The 24,063-nt window shown below is 46.0% G+C and overlaps 1 protein-coding gene across 2 annotated transcripts in view; it reads left to right on the top strand.

The window, feature by feature from the left end:
* ACTR5 (actin related protein 5) overlaps positions 1–13,406 on the top strand; it is a 35,955-nt gene extending 22,549 nt beyond the window's left edge. Inside the window, exons 8-9 of one of the 2 annotated variants that reach the window (XM_032350680.1) lie at positions 251–383; positions 13,052–13,406. In XM_032350680.1, coding sequence (XP_032206571.1) covers positions 251–383; positions 13,052–13,105 — 187 coding nt within the window. In that variant the 3' untranslated portion in view covers positions 13,106–13,406. Of the gene's footprint in view, positions 1–250; positions 384–4,847; positions 5,436–13,051 lie in introns of those variants that run through there. The other variant, XM_032350679.1, reaches the window with a different exon arrangement.
* Positions 13,407–24,063: the final 10,657 nt, after the last annotated feature.

Below are 24,063 nucleotides of genomic sequence, written 5' to 3'. Positions count from 1 at the left end.
TATTTTATTTATTATTTGAGAGAGAGACAGTGAGAGAGAGCATGAGTGAGGAGAAGGTCAGAAGGAGAAGCAGACTCCCCGTGGAGCTGGGAGCCTGGTGCAGGACTCCAGGATCATGACCTGAGCTGAAGGCAGTCGCTTAACCAACTGAGCCCCCCAGGCGCCCAAAAAACCTTAGGTGTCTACATCGGTATTCTCCTCTGATCCTATGTTTGTAGGACTAGGCCAGAAGGAATCTTCTCTGTCCTAGGTACTCAAAGGACATTCAGGACCTGCTTGTTCAGAACGTTTTCCTCACTGGTGGAAACATGATGTACCCTGGGATGAAAGGTAGAATCGAGAAGGAGCTGTTGGAGATGAGGCCCTTCCAGTCTGCTTTTAAGGTACTGCTTGTACACGTAACCAGCTGTTGTGTAAAGAGCATTAAGTATTTGTTTTCTAACTATAGAAGTCATAAATACAGCATAGAGGAGGGCAATTACTTCTGTTCCAACATCCAGAAATAGCCACTGTAAACATTTCTGGGGCTTTTCTTCTGGTCTTTGATACATGTTGAATTTTTAAAGCAGAATAGGAATCATGTTTTATGTATTTCTCTGTTTTTTTTTTTTTTTAACTGATAAAAGACACAAATCTAGTAAAATTCAGGGACTACAAGGAGTACACGCTGAGAGTATACTGTCATTCTCTTCACCCACCCCTCATTCTAAGGGCGAAGCTTCTCTTGCACAGATTCTCTGTATGTGAGTGTAACCTGCCTTGTAACCTGCATTTCTTAACCCGCCATGAGTGTTTTCCCATGTCATTGTCTTTCAAAACATTTTTTTCTTCTGTATGGTATGGGTGCCTCATAGTGTGCCTACTGAATCCCCGGTCTCTAAGAAATGTGGTCTCAGCCCCCATCGAGAACCAGGCACCTCGCAGATGCCGAGATGTCCTAGACCCAGCCTCTAGCTGTAAGGAATTTGCTACCTAAGGGGCAGCAGCCGATTAAATAGGCCATGATAGCCCAGAATGTGATGGGCGTCCAGGCAGGGGCACCTGTCCATCTCGGAGTTTAGGAAGGTCTCCATGGAACTGAGTCTTCCTAGAACAAGGAGGTGTGTGCCATCCAGACACTGCGGGGTGGGATGGGGTAGGATGGAGGGAGCATTGCAGAGAGGGATTAGCTTGAGCAAAGGCCCAGGGGCCAGAAGTCTGCTGAGGGAGTGAGCTGCTGTTGAGTGTGGCTGGAGCATAGGGTTGCTACAGAGGAGTGGAGGGGGTTGTGGTGGAGAGATAAGCAGGCCCCACATGTCCTGCTGAGAGGCTGACCTTGGTCCCCTGTGCTGCATGATGTATTTCACACCCACGGCATGGTCTCTGGGCTCTGGTCCTTACTCCACCACCACCGTTACAGGATTTTGCCAAGCCTTCGTTTTGTCAGTGGTACAGAGGGGTATTCAGTACTGTGCTGGCTCACTGTGCTGGTACAGGTCAAGTGCTCAGCATAGGGCCTGCATAGAATGAACACTTATACATTAGCTGTTGTATGGGGGGGAGGGTCCCTGGGACCACCCCGGGTTCCATGATTTCACAGGACTCATGTATATATAATATAATCACATATCGTACTCACTTGTAATCTTACTCATGGCTACAGTTTGAAAGGAAGCAAAGCAAATTGAGTACAAATTAAAATTGCATGGTGTGACGTCCAGGGGAAAGCAGGTACAAGCACCCAGAGTCCTCACCCAGCAGAGTCACACAGGACAAATTTAATTCTCCCAGCAGTGGGCTGTGACAGTACATGTGAAATGTCACTAACCAGGGAAGCTCATTAGAGACTCAGTGTTGAGGGTTTCTATTGGGAGCCGATCATGTAGGCACCCCCTGCCCAGCACAGACCCAAATTCCAGACTCCCGGAAGGAAGCAGGTGTTCAGCATAAGCTGCATGATTTTTGCAGACGTCAGGAGCAGTGAGCTGCTTTTGCCAGTCGGTGGTAGAGGCTTGCCGGAAGTCCAGGTTGGCAGGTGCCAGCCAAGGACAGCCTTAAAAGCCGTCAGGCCTGTGGGTTAACTCTTTCTTGCACAGCTGTTCTTTTAGGCCCCATGGGACCGTGAAGGAGTCTAATCATGGGAATCATTTCATTCAGTTTGAATATTAGGAAGCTGTTTGACTGTCATGGAAAATGGCATATCAGGAGAAATACCGGAAGCAGGAGGCCAGTTAGGAAGCTCCCAGGCTTTAGGATTGAGTCCTCACTCTACCAATGTGCAGTATCTCCTGTGATCTGACCTTGAATTACTCCAGCATTACCTCTCATCACTTCCCCTTCCACCCTTTACTTTGTTCCCCAATATGCCATGTTTTCTCACCTCAGGGCATTTGCACCTGCTAGTTCTTCTTGTCTGGAATACCCTTTACAGCTTGATACTCATGTTTCCCTTGGCTGGCTTAGATGTCACATCTGCCAGAAGCCTTCCCTCTCCTTACCTGTATTCCTTACTAGACCCACCTCCATTAGCGAAGGATGGACTGTCTTGTGAATTGTCGTGCCCTAGGTCTTGGCTCAGTGTCACTGGGTGACTATGCAGAAAGTAAGCCGTAGGCATTGGGAGAGGGCAGGAGGGAGTTCGTGTGCCAGAACTTAAGGGAGTGAAGTTGTGAGAACTGAGTAATAGGCTGGATTGGGGAGAAAAGTGTGGGACCCAAAACAATTCCCAGGTCCTAGGTTGGGCAGTTGGTGGGACAAATACGACATTCCCTGGGCTTGGAATTGGGAGAGGAAGAGCCGAGGGTGCCGAATGAGTTCCACTTCGGGGGGCGGGTTGAGTTGGGTTTCCAGTGGGATGTCCGGAAAGCAGTGACTCATAGGCTGCCGCTGAGCGCTCCAGAGAAAGGCAGAGGGGGGACTCGGATCCTCTAGCGTAATGGTGGTGTTAGTGGGCACCGTTTGGAGGCTAGGTGATGTCCATGATTACGCCTTACATAACATCAGCATTTAAAGGCCTTGGGAGGCGGGGTGTGACTGAGAAAGGGGTGGTGGTTGGGAGAGGCAGGAGGAGGGCCAGACTGGGCAGAGTGGAGGGGTGGGTGACAGTACGGAAGGGGAGCGCGGATGCACGCTGGCGGGCTTGACTTGTGATGACACATCGTATCATTGGATGTTTAAGATCTGTTTCTTGATCATCGCAAAAGCCTATCCTGTGAATTATTTTGTGACCATTAGCTGTAGGAATGCTGCCAGATTCCTCTTCCCAGCTGTCTTTTAGCTGGTTCGGCCTCGTGGTACAGCCTCAGCCTCCGTCCCTTCCGCCGTTGCCTCTCCTTTTCAGCTGCAGATGTGATAAGTGCATGTCCGGCCAGAATTAACCTGATACTCAGCATTTAGGTTATGTATTCAGCAGTTCAGACGTGAACGATTTAAGACCCTGAGATGTGTACATGTACATACTTTCCTTAAGTTTCTGTTGGTTTATTTAAACAGCAGAGTGTTTTAATATTCAATTATAGTAGTGTTTTAAAAGTGAAATGAAGAATAAACTCAATATAAGTCCAAAAAATCCCAGCAAAATATTTAAAAACATTACTGAAATCTCAGACAATTTAAACAAGCCAAAAGGAGGATAGAAAAAAAATCAGAACACTTGTGGTTCAGCCACTGTGAGTTAAATATATACATTTGGTTCATTTTCTTCTCTTGTGTTTGATTTTAGCAAAAAAAAAAAAAAAAAGATTTTGATAGCTTGTTTTGTGACCTGTGCTTTTCTTTTTCTTTTCTTTTCTTTTCTTTCTTTCTTTCTTTTTTTTTTTTTTTCAAATTACTGTTTCTCTGTGCGAGGAGGTTCATGTCCAGGCCTCCTTCCGTGTGTGTGTGGTATCCCATTGTAGTCCGTGCATCTTACGCTTTTTCAGTGTGAATGATGCTAGCTCCCGTTTACTGAATACTTAGTCTGAGTATCCCACTGCCTTACCCTCATTCTCCCTGGCTCCAGAGCCAGAGCTTAAGGGCTCTTGTTCCAATTTATTGACAGTTCCCTTCTTACAAGTCCCTTCCACGTCAGCCCCGTTAGTCGGTCTCCCGAGGTCCATGCAGGTGTCTCTGCTTCATCTGCCTCTCTCTGTGCTTGCTGACTCTACTTTACATCACCTGCCCATTTCTTCAGAAAGTTCTGAAACCCCTGCTCTAGCCTGGAGCTCCTGAGGTTGGGGAAGGGAGGTGGGAGGGGCCTGGGAAGGCAGGTGGCGACTCTGGGAAACAGGAAGCGTGGTTTGAGCTACAGAGGATGTTCCCCGCTCTGGTCAGGTCAGCTGAGGTGAGGGGCTCCCACGGGGCTGCTGACCATGGCCTTGCTCTGACAATAAGCAAAGGAAACAGCCCTGGCAGCATCCTGGACAACGCCCCAGGCCCTCGTCTCTGCTCCCTGCTCCTGAGGCTCATTGGTCACCGTGGCCAGACCCACCTCGTGTCAGCCCCTGCTTCTCTCTGCTCACAGAGTGGGCTTCGGGGCGGGAAGGCCTTTCCTCTAGGAGGAGCGCCCACTCCACTTCCTCTCTCCAGCTGGCCGCTTGTGGTCCACAGCGTTGGCCCCGTAGTGGCAGGTCTGGTGTTCGGAAAGTGACTGGCAGCCATTGGTGCTGTGAAGTCGAGTCCTGCGTGCTCGGCATTCTGCGTGTTGCCCTGTGGAGTCTGCGGCATCCCAGCTCAGCGGGACTTGGAGGGTGCAGTTACTCACCAGGGCCCTCCCGTGTGTGTATTTCTGGGGATACCACGCAGGGGGCTGTGGCGGGGCCAGCTGAGCACTCACTCCTGGAGCCCCGGGTGGGGAGATGGCCCTCTGCTGAGTGCTCTTTATGTTTCAGGTTCGGCTTGCTTCCAACCCCGTGCTAGACGCCTGGTATGGCGCTCGGGACTGGGCCTTGGACCACCTGGACGATGACGAAGTCTGGATTACCAGGAAAGAGTATGAAGAGAAGGGGGGAGAGTACCTCAAGGAACACTGTGCGTCCAACATCTATGTCCCCATCCGCCTGCCCAAGCAGGCCTCACGCTTCTCAGACACACAGGCCCCCGGCAAAGGCTCTGGGGCCAGTGGGGGCAGTGCTGGCGAGCAGGCGTAGCTGGCACCCCCAGGATCTGGGGCCATAGTGGCCAGTGTGGAGGATGGTGGCTGTACTAGCTGGGTCTTCCCTGAGCCTGCTGGCAGCGCTGGGCTGCGAGATGGATTTCTCCTGGGGAGAACAGTAAGGGACCCTGGAAGTTACCCTCCTGAACTGCATTCACCTGGGGGCTCCTGCCGTGAAGAGACTTTCTGGTCTTTGCTGAACCAAGGATGAGCTGTGGCCTCAGCTTCCCGCAGCAGTAAATGGAGACGGAATGGAGGACAGGGCTGTACAAGATGTAAAAAGTTTATTTCTTCATTTAAAAAATCCTTCAAAATTTATATTGTCCATGTAGCTCTTTTTCTGACTTTATTCAGAAATTGTGTGAACGTCCAGCAGGTGGAGACCTTTCACATGTGAATAAGGAAAAGGTAATGTTGGTGTAACAAAGCAATCACCCATGAGATCTCAGGAGCTGGAAATGTTTTCCTTCTATTATTTCCTCTTAAAATAAGTAAAAAGGGCCCAAAGAGGGTAACCAAACTGCACAAAGTTTCTCCATCAGGTACATGCTTCGTGCCCATTTTTGAATGGGCAGAAATGAGGCCTTAGCCTAATGTTTGTTCATACTTTCTGTGCTGAAAACTCTTGTACCCTGTGAGGCCTTCCTGCAGATTTTTTCCATACCCACAAGTTTGTTAGCTACTTTACTTCTTCGACTTCTCAGAAGAAAGAGTCTGGAAAAAGTGAATCCTGTAGCTGCCTCGGTTTTGCCATAACCTTCCATTCCCTGTACCCGTGCAGCTTCATCTTAAATGGACAAATGACTCCTCTCTCTTGTAGAGATTGTTTGGGGTGAACTGTAACTCTGGAACATCTCTGGTCATTGAGCCTGGAGGCCCCTGAGGCGCTAGTGACCTGTCACAGAATCTATCCACTTACATGCCATGGAGCCTCTAGCCTCCATGTCTCCATGCCTCTTGTGAGGCCGCCTCAGAAGCTGCTGGCTCGTGCAGCTTTCCAGGGACGATCTCCTAGATCTGCAGCCCTCGGGGGTTAGGAACTAAAGACCCAGTGGTGGTGGTGGAGATGGAAGAAGACTCGGGTCAACCCAGGGTCTCCAGAGTCTGAGGACTGAGGAGACGGTGATAGGCATGAGCTGTGAGGAAAGGCTAGTTGCCGGGAAGGTGAGGGAGGTTTTCCTGTCCCGTCGCCAGGAAGAGGAAGCACACTAACTGCTAGTAGGCCTGGGGGTCTCTCTCCCACAGTCAGCAGTTTCAACAGCCTGAGCAACAGTGGTGAGGTCAGCACGACCGCAGAGACCAAACCCTGCCGGGGGGGAGGGAGTGCCTGGGGTGGGCCTAGTGTGGGCAGGGAAGCCCCGACAGTTATGTAGCTGGGCCTACTCAGGGTTCCTGTAGACCAGAACACAGGAGGTGTTAGGCTGCGGTGAAGGGCGGGCAGAGAGGCTGAGCCTTGGCCTCTCCAGTTTCATCTCTCACCCCTCACATTAAGCATGCTTTGACCTTCCACAGCTGCCTTAGGGGTTACGGGTCTCCGCACGGTCTCTGCTCCTTCCTCCCCAGCACCCTGGGCAGGCCTGTGCTACCTGTGTGTTCCCTCAGCCTTGCACAGACCACCTGCAGAGCACTTGCCACATGCCTTGGGCTTTGTCTCTCCCCCAGGACGGTCTCCTCTGAAGTAAAGTGTTTCCAGGAGCCGGAAGTGTTCCCTTCGGTGTGGAGTATTCCACAGCAGAGTGCTGGACCTGGAGGGTGCTGAGGGCTCACCGGATTTCTAAAGGACGACGAGATCTGTGACCAGAGAACATTGGAAAGTAGCCTGTCCACTTTGTTGAGAGGAACAGGTCAAGAGTCCACACTGAGGACTTGCTCCCAGCCGTACTGAGGCATCTGATGTTCCCCTCCAACCCCGCTGCGGTTGTTCTGGAGAAGTGGGCATGACTACAGCTGAATGTGAAGAAACAGACTCCTATAGCCCAGCTTAGGGCTCTTGTGCTCTTGTGGTGGGAGGAAACAGCCTGGGCAAGGGGTTGTCCTGGGTCTCTAGGACCACCCAGCTCTGGATTTGAGTTACGGCAGCTCTCAAGGTTGGGCAGCCACAAAGAGTGATCGGGGGGCTCCCCTCTTTGGCTAAGATGGTAGGAGTACTCAGCTGTCTGCTTGTGCTGCCTCTGCCTCCTGGTGGCATCTCTGGAAACAAGCAGTTTTTCCAAAGGAACCATCGAAGAAGGGAAAAAGATAAGAAAGTGAAACAAGAGTGCAGTAAGTGTTCAGAGATGTGCAGATGAGGCTAAACCAAGAAACGGAGAGACCAGATTCATATAAATAGAATAAGCAAAGATCATTTTATGCCTACCTAAGGGATTAAGTGAATAAAGTGACATCTTTCATTAGAGAACTTTGCCATTAAATCATTCCAAGGAAATTAGAAAATGCTAGGATGCCAGAGGATTCAGAGGTGTAAGCAGAGATCCTGGCTGTGTACGAAGTACAGTCTCTCCCTTCCTCCTGGGCCCACGGCTGCACATTACCCAGCCTCCCTTGCGATCGTTCTTGTGGCAATCTGAGTTCTGGCTGGTGGACTATGGGCAGAAGGACACCTGTTATTTCCAGGGCTGGCTTCTAGAAACCTCTCTTTCCTCCTTCCCTGACTACTGGCTAAATGGGGAGCCACCTAAGACTCATGAGGTGTGCAGAGCCATGAAGTAGAAGGAACCAGGTCCCTAACCGACTTCCTGGAGTAGAGGCCCTATAAATTCTATCCCCTGTGAGGAAGTAGGCTCTCAGTGTGTTAAGCTGCAGAGGTCTTAGGCCTCATCTGTTAACAGCAACGAGCATTTTTCCAATGAAAATTTCAGGTTACAAATAATGTCATTAACTTTGTATTAAACAGGGATTTGGTAGGAAAAATGAAAAACAGTATGAAATGAGAATAGCGCGACAGTTACTCCTTCATTTAGGAAATGGGAATGATCATTTCTTTCATCCTGTAAGAGGAGTAAATGAGATAATAAATGAAATCACCTAAGGATTTCTGCCAACACGGCAGACCTCTGATTCAGAAGAACCCATGCCCCCAACCTGCTACAGAGTTAGGCAAAAAGTTAAAAGTATAACTAGACAGAAAGTTGTAATGCTGAGCCTGAAAGAGAAAATCATAGCTACCATAGGAAATCATAGACATCAGAAATGAATAATAATAAAAAAAAAAAAATCAAGGCCAGAGTGGTAACCACAAGTAGGCCTGGAGGCAAACCAGAGCTTTCAGACTGAGATGAGCCCTGGGAGTGGACAGGGACTGCTGAGCCCTGGGAAATCCAGGTAGACTGACCTCCCTGCTTTCCCTTTCTGTTTCTTCTTTCCATGACATCCTCTCCTTTATTCTCCCAGTGCCGCTTATGTCTGCGAGCAGCTACCAACACCCAAGCACTCTTCCCTCCGCCCCTCGCCCATCAGGGCTCCTCTTCCTTTCCTAGGCCCAGGGAGCTCCCAGGGGCTCAGGAGGCATTTCCCAAAGCACACGTTCTCACTGACCAAAGTCCCCATGAGGGCAAGATGACTCTGTCTATAGTGAAATTCAAGGTGATGCAGTTGTGGGTTGAATTGTGTCCCCCCAGATGACAGGTCCATGTTGTAACCCAGTGTCTGTGAATGTGACCTTATTTGGAAATAGGTTCTTTGCAGATGGAATTAAGGATCTGGACAGGAGATCAACCTGGATTTAGGGTTGGGCCCTCTGTCCAATGACTGGTGTCCTCATGAAACAAATGACCCAGAGAAGAAGGCCATGTGAAGACAGAGGCAGGGACTGGAGTAAGGCAGGCACAAACCAGGGGACACCAGGAGCCAACAGAAGCTGGAAGAGGGCCAGGAAGGATTCTCCCCTAGACAGCTCATAGGGAGGATGGCCCAATGACACCTTGATTTGGTATCCAGAACTTGAAGAGAATACATTTCTCTTGCATTAGGTACCATGTTTGCGGTCATTTGTTACAGACACCGATGCCCAGGTTAAATCTGGGAAGGAATCTGGGTATGGGTGAGAAGCTTTTAAGCCATTAGGAAGCAGATAACTTGCCCACAAGATCAAGGAGTCCTAGCCTTAGCAGGACCCAGATAACAAAGGCTTATCCCTGGATAAGGTGGCTCTGGCAATGAAGGAGCAGGGAGGAGGGGTTTGGAAAGTGCACAGGACCAGAGCTGACAGTCCTGTAAAGGCTCCCCTTCCAGCAATGAGGGAGGCCTCCAGGCAGCCTGAGGTGGTATAGGGGAAGTGTGGAAGGTCCTGGAACCTGGAGATATCATTATAGCAACAGAGGAAGAGGAAGCTTGATGCACAAGGGTGCCAAATACTGGAGAATCGGCCTCACTGCAGCACCAGGAGGGGGAGCCCCTGAGAGACTTGGAGACCCACCGAAACCCTATCCTGCCCTGCTCCTCACCTTCCTGCCAACAGTTGCTCAGGTCAATCTAACGTGCCCAAATCTGAACATTAATAAAACCAGAGCCCAAATGGGGATACTGCAAGAAAAGACCAAAACCAGAAAATTCAAAATCAAACTTGTGAGCAGAGAAAACACAGGGGAGAAAGAGCCAGAAGAAAATTGTAATGCAGCATTCCAACAGGAATTAAAATAATTAGACAAGCAAATGCAGTTGTCACGACACCACAAAACAAATGAGAAGCTTTGAGTACAAAGGACCAAGCGGATGTGAAATGGGCACTGACAGGACCCAGGAAAGAAACTGAATGTAAAAGAAAAATGATCTCAGAAACCTAAATCCAAGATGCACAAAGGGGAGAGATATTCCACTGGAAAGAAAAAAAGGGAAAACCAAATGAAAGAAAATAAAGTTACAGATAAGGAAAAGAGGCAAAGGAAATCTAATCAAGCTGAATGTAGTTGAAGAAAATGGACATACTGAATTTTATATTGTAAAGAAGAAAAACAATGGAGCAAAAATTCATATTTAAAATAGTAATTGGATAATATTTTCTCCTAAAGAGAAAGTGCTAGAATACAAGTACCATAAAGACAAACTGTGTGTGCCTTTGGTAAGGACTCAGAAGAGTCAACTCTAAGAAAATCCTAGGCAAATAAATCCTCTGGGCCTCAAGGCAAAAAGACACAATGGCTTGCACTATCAAGAAAATTAGATGTCATCAGACTTTCTTTTTTTTTTTCTTTTTTTTTTTCCTTTTTTTTAAAGATTTTATTTATTTATTTGACAGAGAGATCACAAGTAGGCAGAGAGGCAGGCAGAGAGAGAGAGAGGAGGAAGCAGGCTCCCCGCTGGGCAGAGAGCCCAATGTGGGACTCGAGCCCAGGACCCTGAGATCATGACCCAAGCCGAAGGCAGCGGCTTAACCCACTGAACCACCCAGGCGCCCTGTCATCAGACTTTCTAACAACACTCTTTGTAATTTATTACCAGAAAGTTGACCAAAGATATTGAATAATAAAAAACCAAAAATGATAAAATAAGCTTATTTGAAAAAAAAATTTAAGAAAGAAATACTAGAAAACCTGCTAGAAAAATACCAACAACAATTTAAAATTACTGGAAAGTAGGATAGAGAAAGAATACACTAAATAATAAGGAAATAATTATTAAAATGAGAAAAATCATAGCTACCCTGTACAACTCTTTGCAAATACATTTGAAAATATAGGTAAAAATCATCATTTTTTTAGGAAAATGGAATTTACCAGAACTGACCCTAATAGGGATACATATAGTCTAAACAGACCCATTTCCATACAGAAACTAAAGACCATTGTCATAGAGCTACCCTCAAAAAAACTCCAGGTCCCTTGAAGTGCACAGAATTCTATTAGCCTTTAAAGACCATACTTCATGGACACCTGAGTGGCTCAGCCATTAGGTGTCTGCCGTGGGCTCAGGTCGTTATCCCAAGGTCATGGGATTGAGCCCTGCATCCGTCTCCCTGCTCAACGGGAAGCCTGCTTCTTCCTCTCCCACTCCCCCACTTGTATTCCCTCTCTTATCTCTCTCCATCAAATAAATAAATGAAGATCTTGGGGCGCCTGGGTGGCTCAGTGGGTTAAAGCCTCTGCCTTCATCTCAGATCATGATCCCAGGGTCCTGGGATCAAGCCCCGCATCGGGCTCTCTGCTCAGCAGGGAGCCTGCTTCCTCCTCTCTCTCTGCCTGCCTCTCTGCCTCCTTCTGATTTCTCTCTGTGTCAAATAAATAAATAAATAAATAAATGACGATCTTGAAAAAAAAATAAATAAAGACCGGATATTTCCAATGTCCCTTAAACTTTTTCAGAGCACAGAAAACAAAAGAAATCTTCTAAACTATTTTTATGCATAACTGCGATCAACATCTGATCAATTGCGCATAGGCACACAAAACTATAGCTAGCCCACTCTTATTTAAAAATATCAGCAAAGTAAACACAAGTCAATTATTTACAAACAGAACCCACTAGGGGCGCCTGGGTGGCTCAGTCTGTTGGGCGGCTGCCTTCTGCTCAGGCCATGATCTCGGGGTCCTGGGATAAGCCCCACTTTGGGTTCTCTGGTCAGCAGGGGGTCTGCTTCTCTTTCGCCTCCTCCCACTTGTGTGCTCTCTCTCTCTAATAAATAAATACAATTTTTATTTTTTAAGATTTTATTTATTTATTTGAGAGAGAGAACATGAGCTGGGGAGAGAGAGAGAGAGGGACACGCAGACTCCCCATGGACTACTCAGTAGTCTTTGGAGAAATCTAAAAAGATCATCTTTTACCTACACGTTGACTCTTTCCGTTCAAGAAGGTGGGGGAGGGAGGACATTTTCTTGGCATTAGTGCTTGCACATTCTTCTCAGGAATGCTAACAGGATGGGGGAGGGGCTTCCCTCTGGCTGGTGCCTAGCTAAACAGCCTTTTGGACACCTTCCAAAGGAAATGCAGTGGGATTCTCCCTGCAGCCATTCTTCAACCTGAACAACAAGAATTGTCTGGAAGATGAATTCACCTGCTTGGCTCTTTCCAGCCTGCGTCACATTTTGATGACCACCTGGCTGGGAGTGGGCAGTATTGGATCCTGCCTGCCCTTTCCCAGCCTGGGCAACCTATCTGGGGATTGCCTGGGAGTCAAATTGATGGGCATTCCTTAGTCTAGAGGAACTTCTTGAAATTTTTTAACTTTAGCTGTGGGAGGAGGAGTTGACCTGCTAATCATTCTCCAGCTTGGGACACCAGCAATACTTTGGACTGGGTTTCATATAAGTATTGTTAAATCTAGAAGGCTTTATAATTGGGCCAGCAATATCCATGCCCTGGTCACTATTCATAGTAGAGGACATTCCAAGAGTATGAACTAAGGAAATCCTTTTGTTGATAGTGATTCTGTTTGCCTTTGTCTGCCTTTAGCCATTGTGAAGAAATATACCTGATTGCTAAAATACACAAATAAGAATCTGAATAAAATTGACCAGAATATATGCAAAGGCCCCCAAGGAGGAGGAAGATCTGCTCTCTTCTCCTTGACAGCTTTTCCCACATTCTGGGTCTGACAGTAGGGGAGCTCTTACAGGATTATTGAGGTACACTGGGAAATTTGGGGACCTGCCAACTACACCCAGTGAATCCTGGCATCCCTTCTGTGTGTGCCAAGCATGAGTTCTGGAAACAGGATGAGTGAACAGACCCTTTGGTGCCTCAAAGTCGTGCCCCCCCACTTTGGGGGTGCACCAAAGAAGACATGAATGCAAAACACTCCACAATTTCTTTTCTGAATTCAGGGCTGATTTTGGAGAAGGACCAAAATCAAAAGTGCTTCCAAAGGAGCGTGCTTGAGTGATGAAGATACAAGCAGGGCGGTCAGCTGGGGAAGGTGAAGTACCCTGGCCTTGGCCACTTGTAAGCTCTGGGAACAGAATGGGAAAAGTTCTCAATCCTTTTTTCCTTTGCACATGGCATTCCCAGGCCTGCTGTTCTCACTCTTCTGCTGTCTGGTGGGATTCCAGGGCTTGGCCTTGAGCATGGAGAGAGCCTCCTTACTGACAATTTCTAGTGAAAAGAACCTCAGAAAAGAAGGAGGTGTTCCCTCTTGCCCTGAAAGTTTGGAAAAGCAGACACTCTCCGGAGAATAGCAGAAAGCCCTTTCCAAGAGCCTGTTCGGAGAAAATGTGGGACTCCTCCTGCTCTGATTTTGGCTGCAAATGTTACTTGAAACAAAGGACTCTTTATCATCTGGGTTTCAGAGAGATGTAATCATATGCTGTAAAAAAAAATCTTTAAAAAAGATGGCATCTCTAAAATAAAAAATATTAATCCACAGCTTTGCTTAATTGTGTATTGCCTAAGTAATAACATTTCCTTTGACATTTCTGTTTTAAAAATGAAGGTTCAACTAACTCTTTTTCTGTTGTCTGTATTGGCCAGAGGAGCTTTGCAATTTCCCTCTTCTTCTTTCTCCAATGACTGTGACTTTAAATGAACAGTATACAACACAATGTACAAATATTGTATATTGGGCTTTGGAATTGTATATATGTTATATGCAATTATAAAACAAGATTTTATTCAAAATAAGAGCACAGCCCTTAAAAATCAAAGGCACAGTGAAACAAGTGAACCTAATTATCAGTTTGGTAGCTTACTTGCACAGGGAGGTCTTATTTTACGTCTTGAATGAGTTGACTTTAATTAGGTGATTTTATTTCAAGTGACTTTTTTCATAGTAGTGAGGAAAGAAACCAGTAGTTGAATGTACATCTTTCGTGGGATATAGCCTAAGAACAAAAAAGGACTGTAAAGAAATCCAGCTGTTTTCAGCCATTATGTTGTCAGTAATGGCATTGGTATGGCTATTCTGAAGATATAAATATATATGTATAAATATGCAAGCAGTTATGTTACTGTTGTTAGAAACCAGGATTTCCAGCATAAGAGACAAGATCTAACAATACAAAATCAGAGGGCACCTGGGTGGCTCAGTTGGTTACATGTCCAAGTCTTGATTTTGGCTCAGGTCATGATCTCAGGGTCGCGAGATCGAGCCCTGCATCAGGCTCTGTGTTGGGGTGTGGAGCCTACTTAAGATTCCCTCTCTCTTCTTAAGATCCCCTCCTCCACTGTGCATATGCTCTCTCTCTAAGTAAAAAATATACATATGGGGCGCCTGGGTGGCTCAGTGGGTTAAAGCCTCTGCCTTCGGCTCGGGTCATGGTCCCAGGGTCCTGGGATCAAGCCCCACGTCTGGCTCTCTGCTCTGCAGGGAGCCTGCTTCCTCCCCCCTCTCTCTGCCTGCTGCTCTGCCTACTTGTGACCTCTGTCTGTCAAATAACTAAATAAAATCTTAAAAAAAAAAAAAAAAAAAGGAACAGCCCAGTATCAAGGATGCCTCTTCTCATTTAAAGGAACCAGGGCTCATTAAAAGAACAGATTCGCATTCAAAGGAACCAGGGCTCCTTGGAGAAATGGCTGTGTCAGTTCTGGGGCAGGAAATAGACAAAATGAACCTGAATTATCTTGTTGCATCAGAAAGCAAGGAAATCAGCAAAGACTCCCAAAGACTCCTAGGATCATACTGAAAGAACTCTGGAGCCGACTTGAAGTGGATCCCACTGGCTGAGAAGTGAGATCATTAGAGCATCAGACAGAATAAAAATGAAGGGTTCAAGCACATCAGATATTAAAATCCACAAAATCTTCATTGGTTACCTTTGGAGGAACCAGCCCATAATTCTGCAAATGATATAAAGTGAAAGAAGCAGGCATCCATCCGGCCTTTCCTGTACCAACTGTATCCTACAGTAAACAAGTAGATGATAAGGAAATTTTTCCTTCTAGAGGACTTCCAGCTAATTTATGAAGAAAGAATGATAGAATACCACCACTGTCTAACTCCTGATAGCCGCAACGGGCCATGATCATCAACCCCTGCTAGAAACCATCAGGTGAAAATCTGAAGGCGTCTTTATAATGGACGGATATTATGTGTCTTCTGATGCGATGCAGTGTAACATATTGAACACCATTTGTGAAATACTCTTACAAAAAACTTTGAATCTGATCAGGCCTCCAGATTTAACTGCCAGTTTCCTGGAAATACTGGGAGCAGAGGAACATTGTATAAATTAGGGTCCCAGCAGGAAGCAGATGGTGAACTCCGATTAGGAAAATTCCAAGAGAGGTTATTTATCCAGGGGAAGGCAGCATAGAAAGAATTAGTGGGATGCAGGGCAGAGAAGCCTTCACCAGTAGAAAGAAAAATTGCCAGAGCCTAGAAAGTGGGGGAGCTAGGTCTTGAGAGGAACAGTTACCTTCAGTCAAGACTCACAGCCAACTTAAAGTGGCCTTGCAGGGAGGGGGCCAAGGAAATGAACCCTCCGACCTCACTCTTCTCCTTCCCTCCCATTCCCACCAGGGCTCCCTATTGGCCAAACCCTGGAGCCAGAGGGGGAGCGAGCCTGGTGGATGTCGTCCGTGAAAGTCAGCCTTCCGGGGCAAAGACCAGCGTGGAGAAGGGTGAAAGGAAGGCCTGAGTGGGACAGGTGAACAAAATCGGTCACAAACATGCTAACACCATGGGGAGGCAATCAGCAAAATTCAGAATGCAGAGAACTCTCCAGAACAAACTATCATCATCATCTTCTTCTCCTTCTCCTTCTTCTTCTTCTTTTTTTTTTTTTTTCTTCCAACAAATAAGTTGCAAAGAGGGGGAAAAAAAGAGGCCCAGTGGGGAAACCTATAAATTAACCTTCCCCCCTGCCCCCAACAAATAAACCGCAAAGGGGATAAAAGGAAGGAGGAAGGCCTGTAAATTAAAAGACACGTGAAACCAAACACAAATACAAAGTTCGGACCTTGTTGGGATCCTGACTATAATGAATCAACTGTTGAAACAAAACTGTTAAACTTCTGGAAAAAAATGTGGGAAATGTGCACACTGGATAGTCGATGATATGAAAGAATTCTTGTGATGTTTTTATTTTCCGATGTGCTTGCTATGCTGAGGGAGGGGTGGGGAGGCTTACTGGGAGACCTACGGAAATATTTGCAGGTGACATAATGTGTCTGGGATTTGCTCCAGAGTAATCAAGTGGGGTGGAGGGGCGTGGCGGGTGGGTACAGAGGGAAAGTGGCCATCTGTTGGGGGGGAGAGGCACACCGCAGCTCATTATCGCTCTGTCTCTACTTTTGCATGTGTTTGAAGTTTCCCATTTAAAGAAGTATAGTACTCGTGCTCCCCTTTGGCCTGACTGTGTTTGTCGTGCTGCAGTAGTATCGGATATGACACAGCATCACTGCATATGGGGCGGCTTCTCTCCCATCTTTGAAAAGCATATGTGCGTGTGTATGTGCCACAGACGTGATCAACAAGGCCATGAGACTGTGATCTGCATATCCAAGCCATAGATAGACGCTTTTCCTACAAGTAGAGCAGATCATACACTGTACAACGGTGTATCTTGGTGGTGACAGTGCACCAATACAAAGAGGGTGTCCACACTCTCTTTTTTTCCTTTGTTCTTACGTTTAACAGAAGGTGCATTCACAAGATTCTGAAAACCACCCTCCAGTCCCTTGCTCTTTCCTACCGAGAAATGTGGTAACAATTGCAACTGGTTTCCTGTCATGGGTGTTTGTCATTGGACTTTGTTGGTTGTTTTTCTGTGCAGAATTCCTTAGGGTCTCAAATCAAGCAATTTTTAAAAATTGCTTTTGGGTTTTCTCTCCTACTTAGCAAAGCCTTACTCTGAGATAATGAAAAAGAAATCTTACGTTTTTCTTTCCACATACTTAATTCTTTTAAACCTTTAAAAAAAAAAAAGATTTAGTTATTGAGAAAGAGAGTGGGTGGGAGGGAGAGGGAGAGAGAATCTGAAGCAGACTTCACTGAGTGCAGAGCCTGACATGGGGCTGTATTCAGGGTTCGATCCCACGACCGCGAGATCACGACCTGAGCTGAAACCAAGAGCCCGATGCTTAACCCACTGAGCCACCCAGGTGCCTCTTTAAAACCTTTTTATGTAATATAATAATAATAATAATAATAATAATAATAATAATGTGCACCTGGGTGCACATTATTAAAGCCTCTGCCTTTAGCTCAGGTCACAATCCCAGGATTTTGGCATCGAGCCCCGCATGAGGCTCTCTGCTCAGCAGGAGCCTGCTTCCTTCTCTCTCTCTGCCCGCCTCTCTGCCTACTTGTGATCTGTCTGTCAAATAAATAAATAAAATCTTTAAAAAATAATATAAATGATGGCATAAAATAGAAGTGCACAATGTAATATTTTATAAAATGAGCACCTGCGTCATCATGGTGGTTGAGAAACTGAACGTTGCTACTCTGAGCCGCCTCCCCAGGAACCCCCAACATAATCTTCCCTCATCGAAATCTGCTCCTTTCCCCTAGTAAGAAGCCACTGTACCGACTTCTAGAGTATTCCTTCCAGTGCTCTTTAGAGTTTTATTGCAGAATTCTACATCCCTAAACATGGTCTCTAAGCTCTGTCCCTGTTACGTGTGGATCTGTATTCATGCCCGTTGCTCCGTAGTATTTTACTGCCGCGTGTGCCGTGATTGTTTATCTAGTTGGGATTTATGTTGGTGTAGGTTTATGGTAGAGCTCCATCTGAATCACTTTTCAGACAACTAGCCCATTGTCCCAGCAGATCCATCTCTTCCCCACTGATTTAAATGCCACCTTTATTATTTATTAAATGACCGTATTTCTTTGGCCTAGTTCCAGACTCACTCATCTGCTCTATTCATCTCTCTGTCTATTCCTGAATTCATAATGAACTATTACTCTCACTTTGTTGCACACTTTAAAAAATGCAGCAGAGTCTGTCTCTCCAGGATTCGGTCTCTCTCTTTTTTTAAGGGCTTATTTCTGTATTCCTGCATGATCCTTGGAATCAGTTAGGGAAGTTCCAGAGTATTCCTGTCGGAATATTTGTTTGCATCCCATTAAAGTTATGGATTAAACGATGAAAGATGGGATCTTTCCTTTATTGAATCTTCTATCCCCACATGGAGAAGAAGTGCCCTTTTCCTTTATTCAGGTCTCACATCACACAGTAGACTTCAACAGTCCAAAACGATGCCAATTTATACTCTTTCTATAGTTACCCACCCATTTGCCACACTTTGATAGATCCTGCGTATTTACAACTTCAAAATCTTTTTCTAATGCTCAGTAAATTATATCTCCCTGTGGTTTTAGTGAATACTTCTTTGATTTCTGGTCATTTGTGTTTCTTCTGAGCCTTTTCGACTCATATCCTTTACCTAGTTTGATGTGGAATGTACATCTTTTTCATATAGGTTTTGTATATGCTCTTTATTTCATGTGCATACCTTTTACTTTATTAAAGTATGAAACATTTAGTTCTTCTTCAGCGTCTGGCATTCTAGTTTTCTAATTTTCTCCATAAAGATCTTATGCAGATTTATTGTTCTGAGAAGCCTCTTAGCTTTTTTTGCTGTTGTAAATGGCATCTTTTTTTTTAAGAGGATATTTTCTACTTGTTGCTGGTATAAAGCGACAGCACTGATTTGTATCAATGATGTTTGTTCAGTGATGCTGCCCCAAAGAGCTCAGATCTCACAGCCCCAAAGAGCTCTCTTATTAACGCTCATGACCTGAATGAGGAGGATCTGTTGGATTTTTAAAAATTTTTAAATTTTTAAATAAACATATGTATTATTATCCCCAAGAGTACATGTCTGTGAATCGCCAGGTTTACACACTTCACAGCACTCACCACAGCACATACCCTCCCCAATGTCCATCACCCCACCACTCTCTCCCGACCGCCCTCCCCCAAGCAGCCCTCAGTTTGTTTTGTGAGATTAAGAGTCTCTTATGGTTTGTCTTCCTCCTGATCCAATCTTGTTTCATTTATTCTTTTTCTACCCCTCAAACCACTCCCCACATTGCATCTCGACTTCCTCATATCAGGGAGATCATATGATAATTGTCTTTCTCTGATTAACTTATTTCGCTAAACATAATACCCTCTAGTTCCATCCATGCTATTGCAGATGGCAAGATTTCATTTCTTTTGATGGCTGCATAATATTTCGTTGTATATATATACACTACATCTTCTTTATCCATTCATCTGCTGATGGACATCCAGGTTCTTTCCATGGTTTGGCTATTGTGGACATTGCTGCTATAAACATTCGGGTGCACCTGCCCCTTCAGATCACTACGTTTGTATCTTTAGGGTAAATGCCCAGTAGTGCAATTGCTGGGTCATAGTGTAGCTCTATTTTCAACTTTTTGAGGAACCTCCATGCTGTTTTCCAGAGTGGTTGCACCAGCTTGCATTCCCACCAGGATCTGTTGGATTTTTAAATGCAGAAAATCATAAACATTTTTTAGGGTCAGATGGTCAACAGGTAATTAAAGCAGATGTAGAATCCAGAAGTGGGGAGAGGGAGACAGCCCTGCAGAGGCTGGAGGAGAGTGAGGAAGGAGGACAGGAAAGAGACGGTTGGTCGAGAGAGACTGAAGGGCTGGGCAGACCGGGAAGCCTGATGGGTGGGTGTGTGTGTGTGTGCGTGTGTGTGCGCACGCGCGCATATGCATAGGAAGCAGTTGGCGGAGAAACCAGGGTTTGAGTAGGTGTTCATGGGAACTGCGTACCTATATCCCCTTCATGGAGTTTGAAAAAGTTCTTGGGGGACCGTACTGTGCTTGCATGACTACAGCAGTGTGATGGAACTGGACGCCTGGGATCCAGGCTTGTTCCTGCTGCAGCCATGCACAGACCAAGCATGAGACCGCATGCTGGGAGCAAAGGGACTAAAGAAGAAAGAAAACAGGAAAACTCTATTAATATAATAGAATAAACAACCGGACCCCAAAGAAGCAGCATCACTAATTAAAGAATAGTGTTCTGTCCTGAAAAAATAATGACTATGGCAATAAATGTACATCAAATAAAGTTAAAAATCTATAAGGTCCTTGATATTAAGTAGAGGATTATAGCCAAAAAAGTAAAATAAAATCATATATTTATTAATTATATTTTAAATTTATTATTATTATTATTATTATATTTATTTATTTATTAATTATTATTGTGGTGCTGCTGTTGTAGCTTTTTAGATGAACAGGCCTGGGCTGGGATTCTGGGTCCTCTACTCACAAGCTGTGTGAACTTGGGCCAAGAAAGGCAGTCCCTGAGACTGAGAGGTCAGCGAAGAAGGCAAATGTGGGACACAAACGTGCGCACTGGCTTATGACCACCGACCACTGGCTTATGGGACCTCTGAGATAAGTCTGGTGGCCGGGTCCTTCTCTGGCCCTGGTCTCATCCTTGGCTCGGCTCCGGTTTTGTGCACCAGGTGGCAGTGTTCCAAGAGAGCCAGGCTTGTGCACACTGCCTTTGGAGCTCCTGCTTGCATCACGTTTGCTGATGTCCTACTGGCCACGGCAAGTCACTCAGATGAGTCACAATTCTGTGTGGGAGGGGGCCGCACAAACGCATGGATTTCGAGAGGTGTGGTTCATGGGGAACCCTTAATGTGATAACATTACAATGGAATGGACAACGTCATGTGCAAAGCAGGCTTGGCCCTCAGCCCCTTCTCACAAGCCCAGCTGAGACCCTCCCTGGAGCCACCAGAGCACAAGCAGGTGGGACCGGCAGATGGGGCCGCCGCTGGTGCAGTCCGAATTATTGCAGGGGACAATTGCTTTGATAGGAGGGTTGAACCAGGGGCGGGGCAGCCCAGAGGAGGCCATCAGAGGTCCAGTAGGGCAAGAGGTGACAAACACAGGTTCTAGAACGGGCAGACCTGAGTTCAGGTCTTGACTTTGCCATTTATTCGTTCATAGCTCTGGGCTAGGACCTTCCCCGTCTTGGCCTCTTCATCTGTAAAACTGACCTCACAGGTTGTTATAAGGGTTAAATGAGATCAGTAGAACTTAGCTTGGCGCAAAGGAGTGGTCGATGAACAGGAGTGATTTGTGGTCAGTGTGGAAAGAGTGGCTATGAATAGAATGGTGGTCAGTGATGACTGGGGACAGAGGAATGGTCTAGAATGGTCTGGTTGAGCAGTGGGCTCTGGATGGGTGAATGAGAGTGGCCTACCAGAGCAGGGCAGGTGAGGGCATGCCAGGCAAATGAAACAGCCTGTTCCAAGTCATGGGGATAGGGGGAGTCTGATGGACTTAACAAACTGGGATGCTGTTGGAGCAACTGGAGGCAGGGGACATGCAGACTCTGTTTTCCCAAGATGGCCATAGGACTCTCTCCCATCCCACACACTCTTCTGACAGTGTGGCTGTTATGGGCTGAATTGAGATCCCACCCCCCTCCCCGTTCATATGTGGAAGCCCTAACCCTAATACTTTGGAATGTGGAGAGAAGGTCTTTAAAAAGGTGATTAGGGGCTCCTGGGTGGCTCAGTGGGTTAAGCCTCTGCCTTTGGCTTAGGTCATGATCTTGCGGTCCTGGAATCAAGCCCCACATCGGGCTCTCTGCTCAGCCGGGAGCCTGCTTCCCCCTCTCTCTGCCTGCCTCTCTGCCTACTTGTGATCTCTCTGTCAAACTAATAAATAAAATCTTTTTTAAAAAGTGATTAAATTAACATGAGCATGTTAGCATGGACCTTAATCCAGTCTGACTGGTGTGCTGATAAGAGGAAATTTGGTCTCACAGAGACCAGGGGTGGGCACACAGAGGGGAGACCAGATGAGAACAGAGCAAAAGGGCCACCATCTGCAAACTAAAAGGAGAAGCCCTAGGAGAAACCAAACCTTCTGACACCTTGACCTTGGACTTTTAGTCTCCAGAACTATAGGAAATACATTTTTATTGTTTAAGCCACTCGGTCTGTGCTATATTATTGTGGCAGCCTTAGTCAGTTACTATAATGACCTTGACATTCCTCCCATAGTGAAGGTCCATGTTCTCTCCCCTTGAAGCTGGGTGGGAACATTCACACTTGAGCCAAGCTGCCATGATGGCAGGAAGCCCACATGGAGGGACCACATGGAGAGACCCTATGTAGATGTTCTGTTGACGACCTCACTGAGGTCCCAGCTGACAGCCAGCGCCAGTCAGCACACGTGTGAGTGAAGACGCTTCCGGATGATCCCAGCTCCCAGCTGTTGAGTCACCCCAACCCCGAGTCTTCCCAGCTGATGCCCCAGCTGATAGGTGGAACAGAGACAAGCTGTCCCTACTGTGCTCTTTCCAAATTTGGGACCTACAGAATCTATGAGCATAATAAAATTGTTGTTTACCTCATTAAGTCTTTAGGTAGTTTGTTACACAGCACCACGAGTTCCCAAAGGCTCTTCTAGATCAGCTACCAGGGGCCTCGCTCTCCCATGAAGGCAAGGACCCCCCTCTCTCTATCCAGTGCATGCCCCAGCCTTGATGCAGAGCTGTTACTGCCACCTGGTGGCCAATGGAAAGAACGCAAGATCCACTGTTTTCCCCTTTTTGTTTGTTTGTATGTATGTATGTATGTATGCATTTTAAATTTTATTTAATTAACGTACAGTGCAATATTGGTTTCTGGAGTAGAATCCAGTGATTCATCACTTACATACAGCACCCAGTGCTCATCACAACAAATGTCCTCTTTAATACCCATCAGCCATCTAGCCCATCTCCCACCCGGCTCCCTCCAACACCCTCAGTTTGTTCTCTATCATTAAGAGTCTCTTGGGGCGCCTGGGTGGCTCAGTTGGTTAAGCGTCTGATTCTTGATTTCAGTGCAGGTCTTAGTCTTGGGTGGTGAGTTCAGGCCCCACATTGGGCTCCATGCTGGGTGTGGAGCCTACTTTAAAAAAAAGTCTTTTATGGCTTATTTTCCTCTCTCCTTTATTTCTTTTTCCTTTCCATATGTTCATCTGTTTTCTTTATTAAATTCCACGTATGAGTGAGATCATATGGTATTTGTCTTTCTCTGACTGACTTATTTCACTTAGCATAGTACTCTCTAGTCTCAGCCACGTCATTGCAAAGAACAAGATTTCATTCTTTTTTTTTTTTTTAAAGATTTCATTTATTTATTTGACAGAAATCACAAGTAGGCAGAGAGGCAGGCAGAGAGAGAGAGAGAGGAAGGGAAGCAACTCCCCGCTGAGCAGAGAGCCCGATGCAGGGCTCGATCCCAGGACCATGACCTGAGCTGAAGGCAGAGGCTCTAACTCACTGAGCCACCCGTGTCCCAGAATTTCATTCTTTTTGATGGCTGAGTAATATTCCATTGTGTATATGTAACACTACTTCTGTATGCATTCATTAGTCGATGGATATTTGGGCTCTCTCCAGAATTTGGCTATTGTTCATAATGCTCCCTTTCTTTTTAAGAGAAGCTTATTCTCCCACATTCTCTCATTCCACAGACATTCACAATCCCTGATGGTGCTGGATAAAGTACAGTTTTAATAAAAAGCATGATTTCATTTCCAGGTCCTCAGTCCCTTAAACTTTCTTCTAAAATCCCAAAGTCTCTGAAAACTGAAAGGTTTTCATGGTATAAAAGCTTGCTCATTCGCTAGGCCTAATATGAACTAACATGAGTCTATGTCTCCTCTTTCATTAATATTTCACAGCAGATATATTCATGTTTGAATATGGACTGATAACCCTAGACTCCTCTAGGGGTGTTATATAATAGAGAGCACTGGTTCTCAAAGTGTGGTCCCCAGACCAGCAGCATCAGTGTTCGCCAGGAACTTGTTAAACATGGAAGTTCTTGGGCCCCATCCCAGACCTACTGAAACAAAAACTGTGGGTTGGGGTCTAAGCATCCGTGCTTTAATGACCCCTAATGGTGATTCTGGTTCTTCTTTAAGTTTGAGAATCACTGATCTAAAGTCTGTGCATCACACTGCATTTATAAAACCCAAAAGCCTGAATTCCAAAGCGCATTTGGTCCCCATGGTTTCAGATAAGAGATTCCTTGCAGACCCGTATTTTGAAATTTGAAGTCACGTTAGAGGAAGT

The sequence above is a fragment of the Mustela erminea genome, chromosome 7 (genome assembly GCF_009829155.1).
Source record: "Mustela erminea isolate mMusErm1 chromosome 7, mMusErm1.Pri, whole genome shotgun sequence".
Lineage (NCBI taxonomy): Eukaryota > Metazoa > Chordata > Mammalia > Carnivora > Mustelidae > Mustela > Mustela erminea.
Note: the sequence above shows the minus strand (reverse complement) of the source record. Positions and strands in the feature narration are given on the sequence as shown.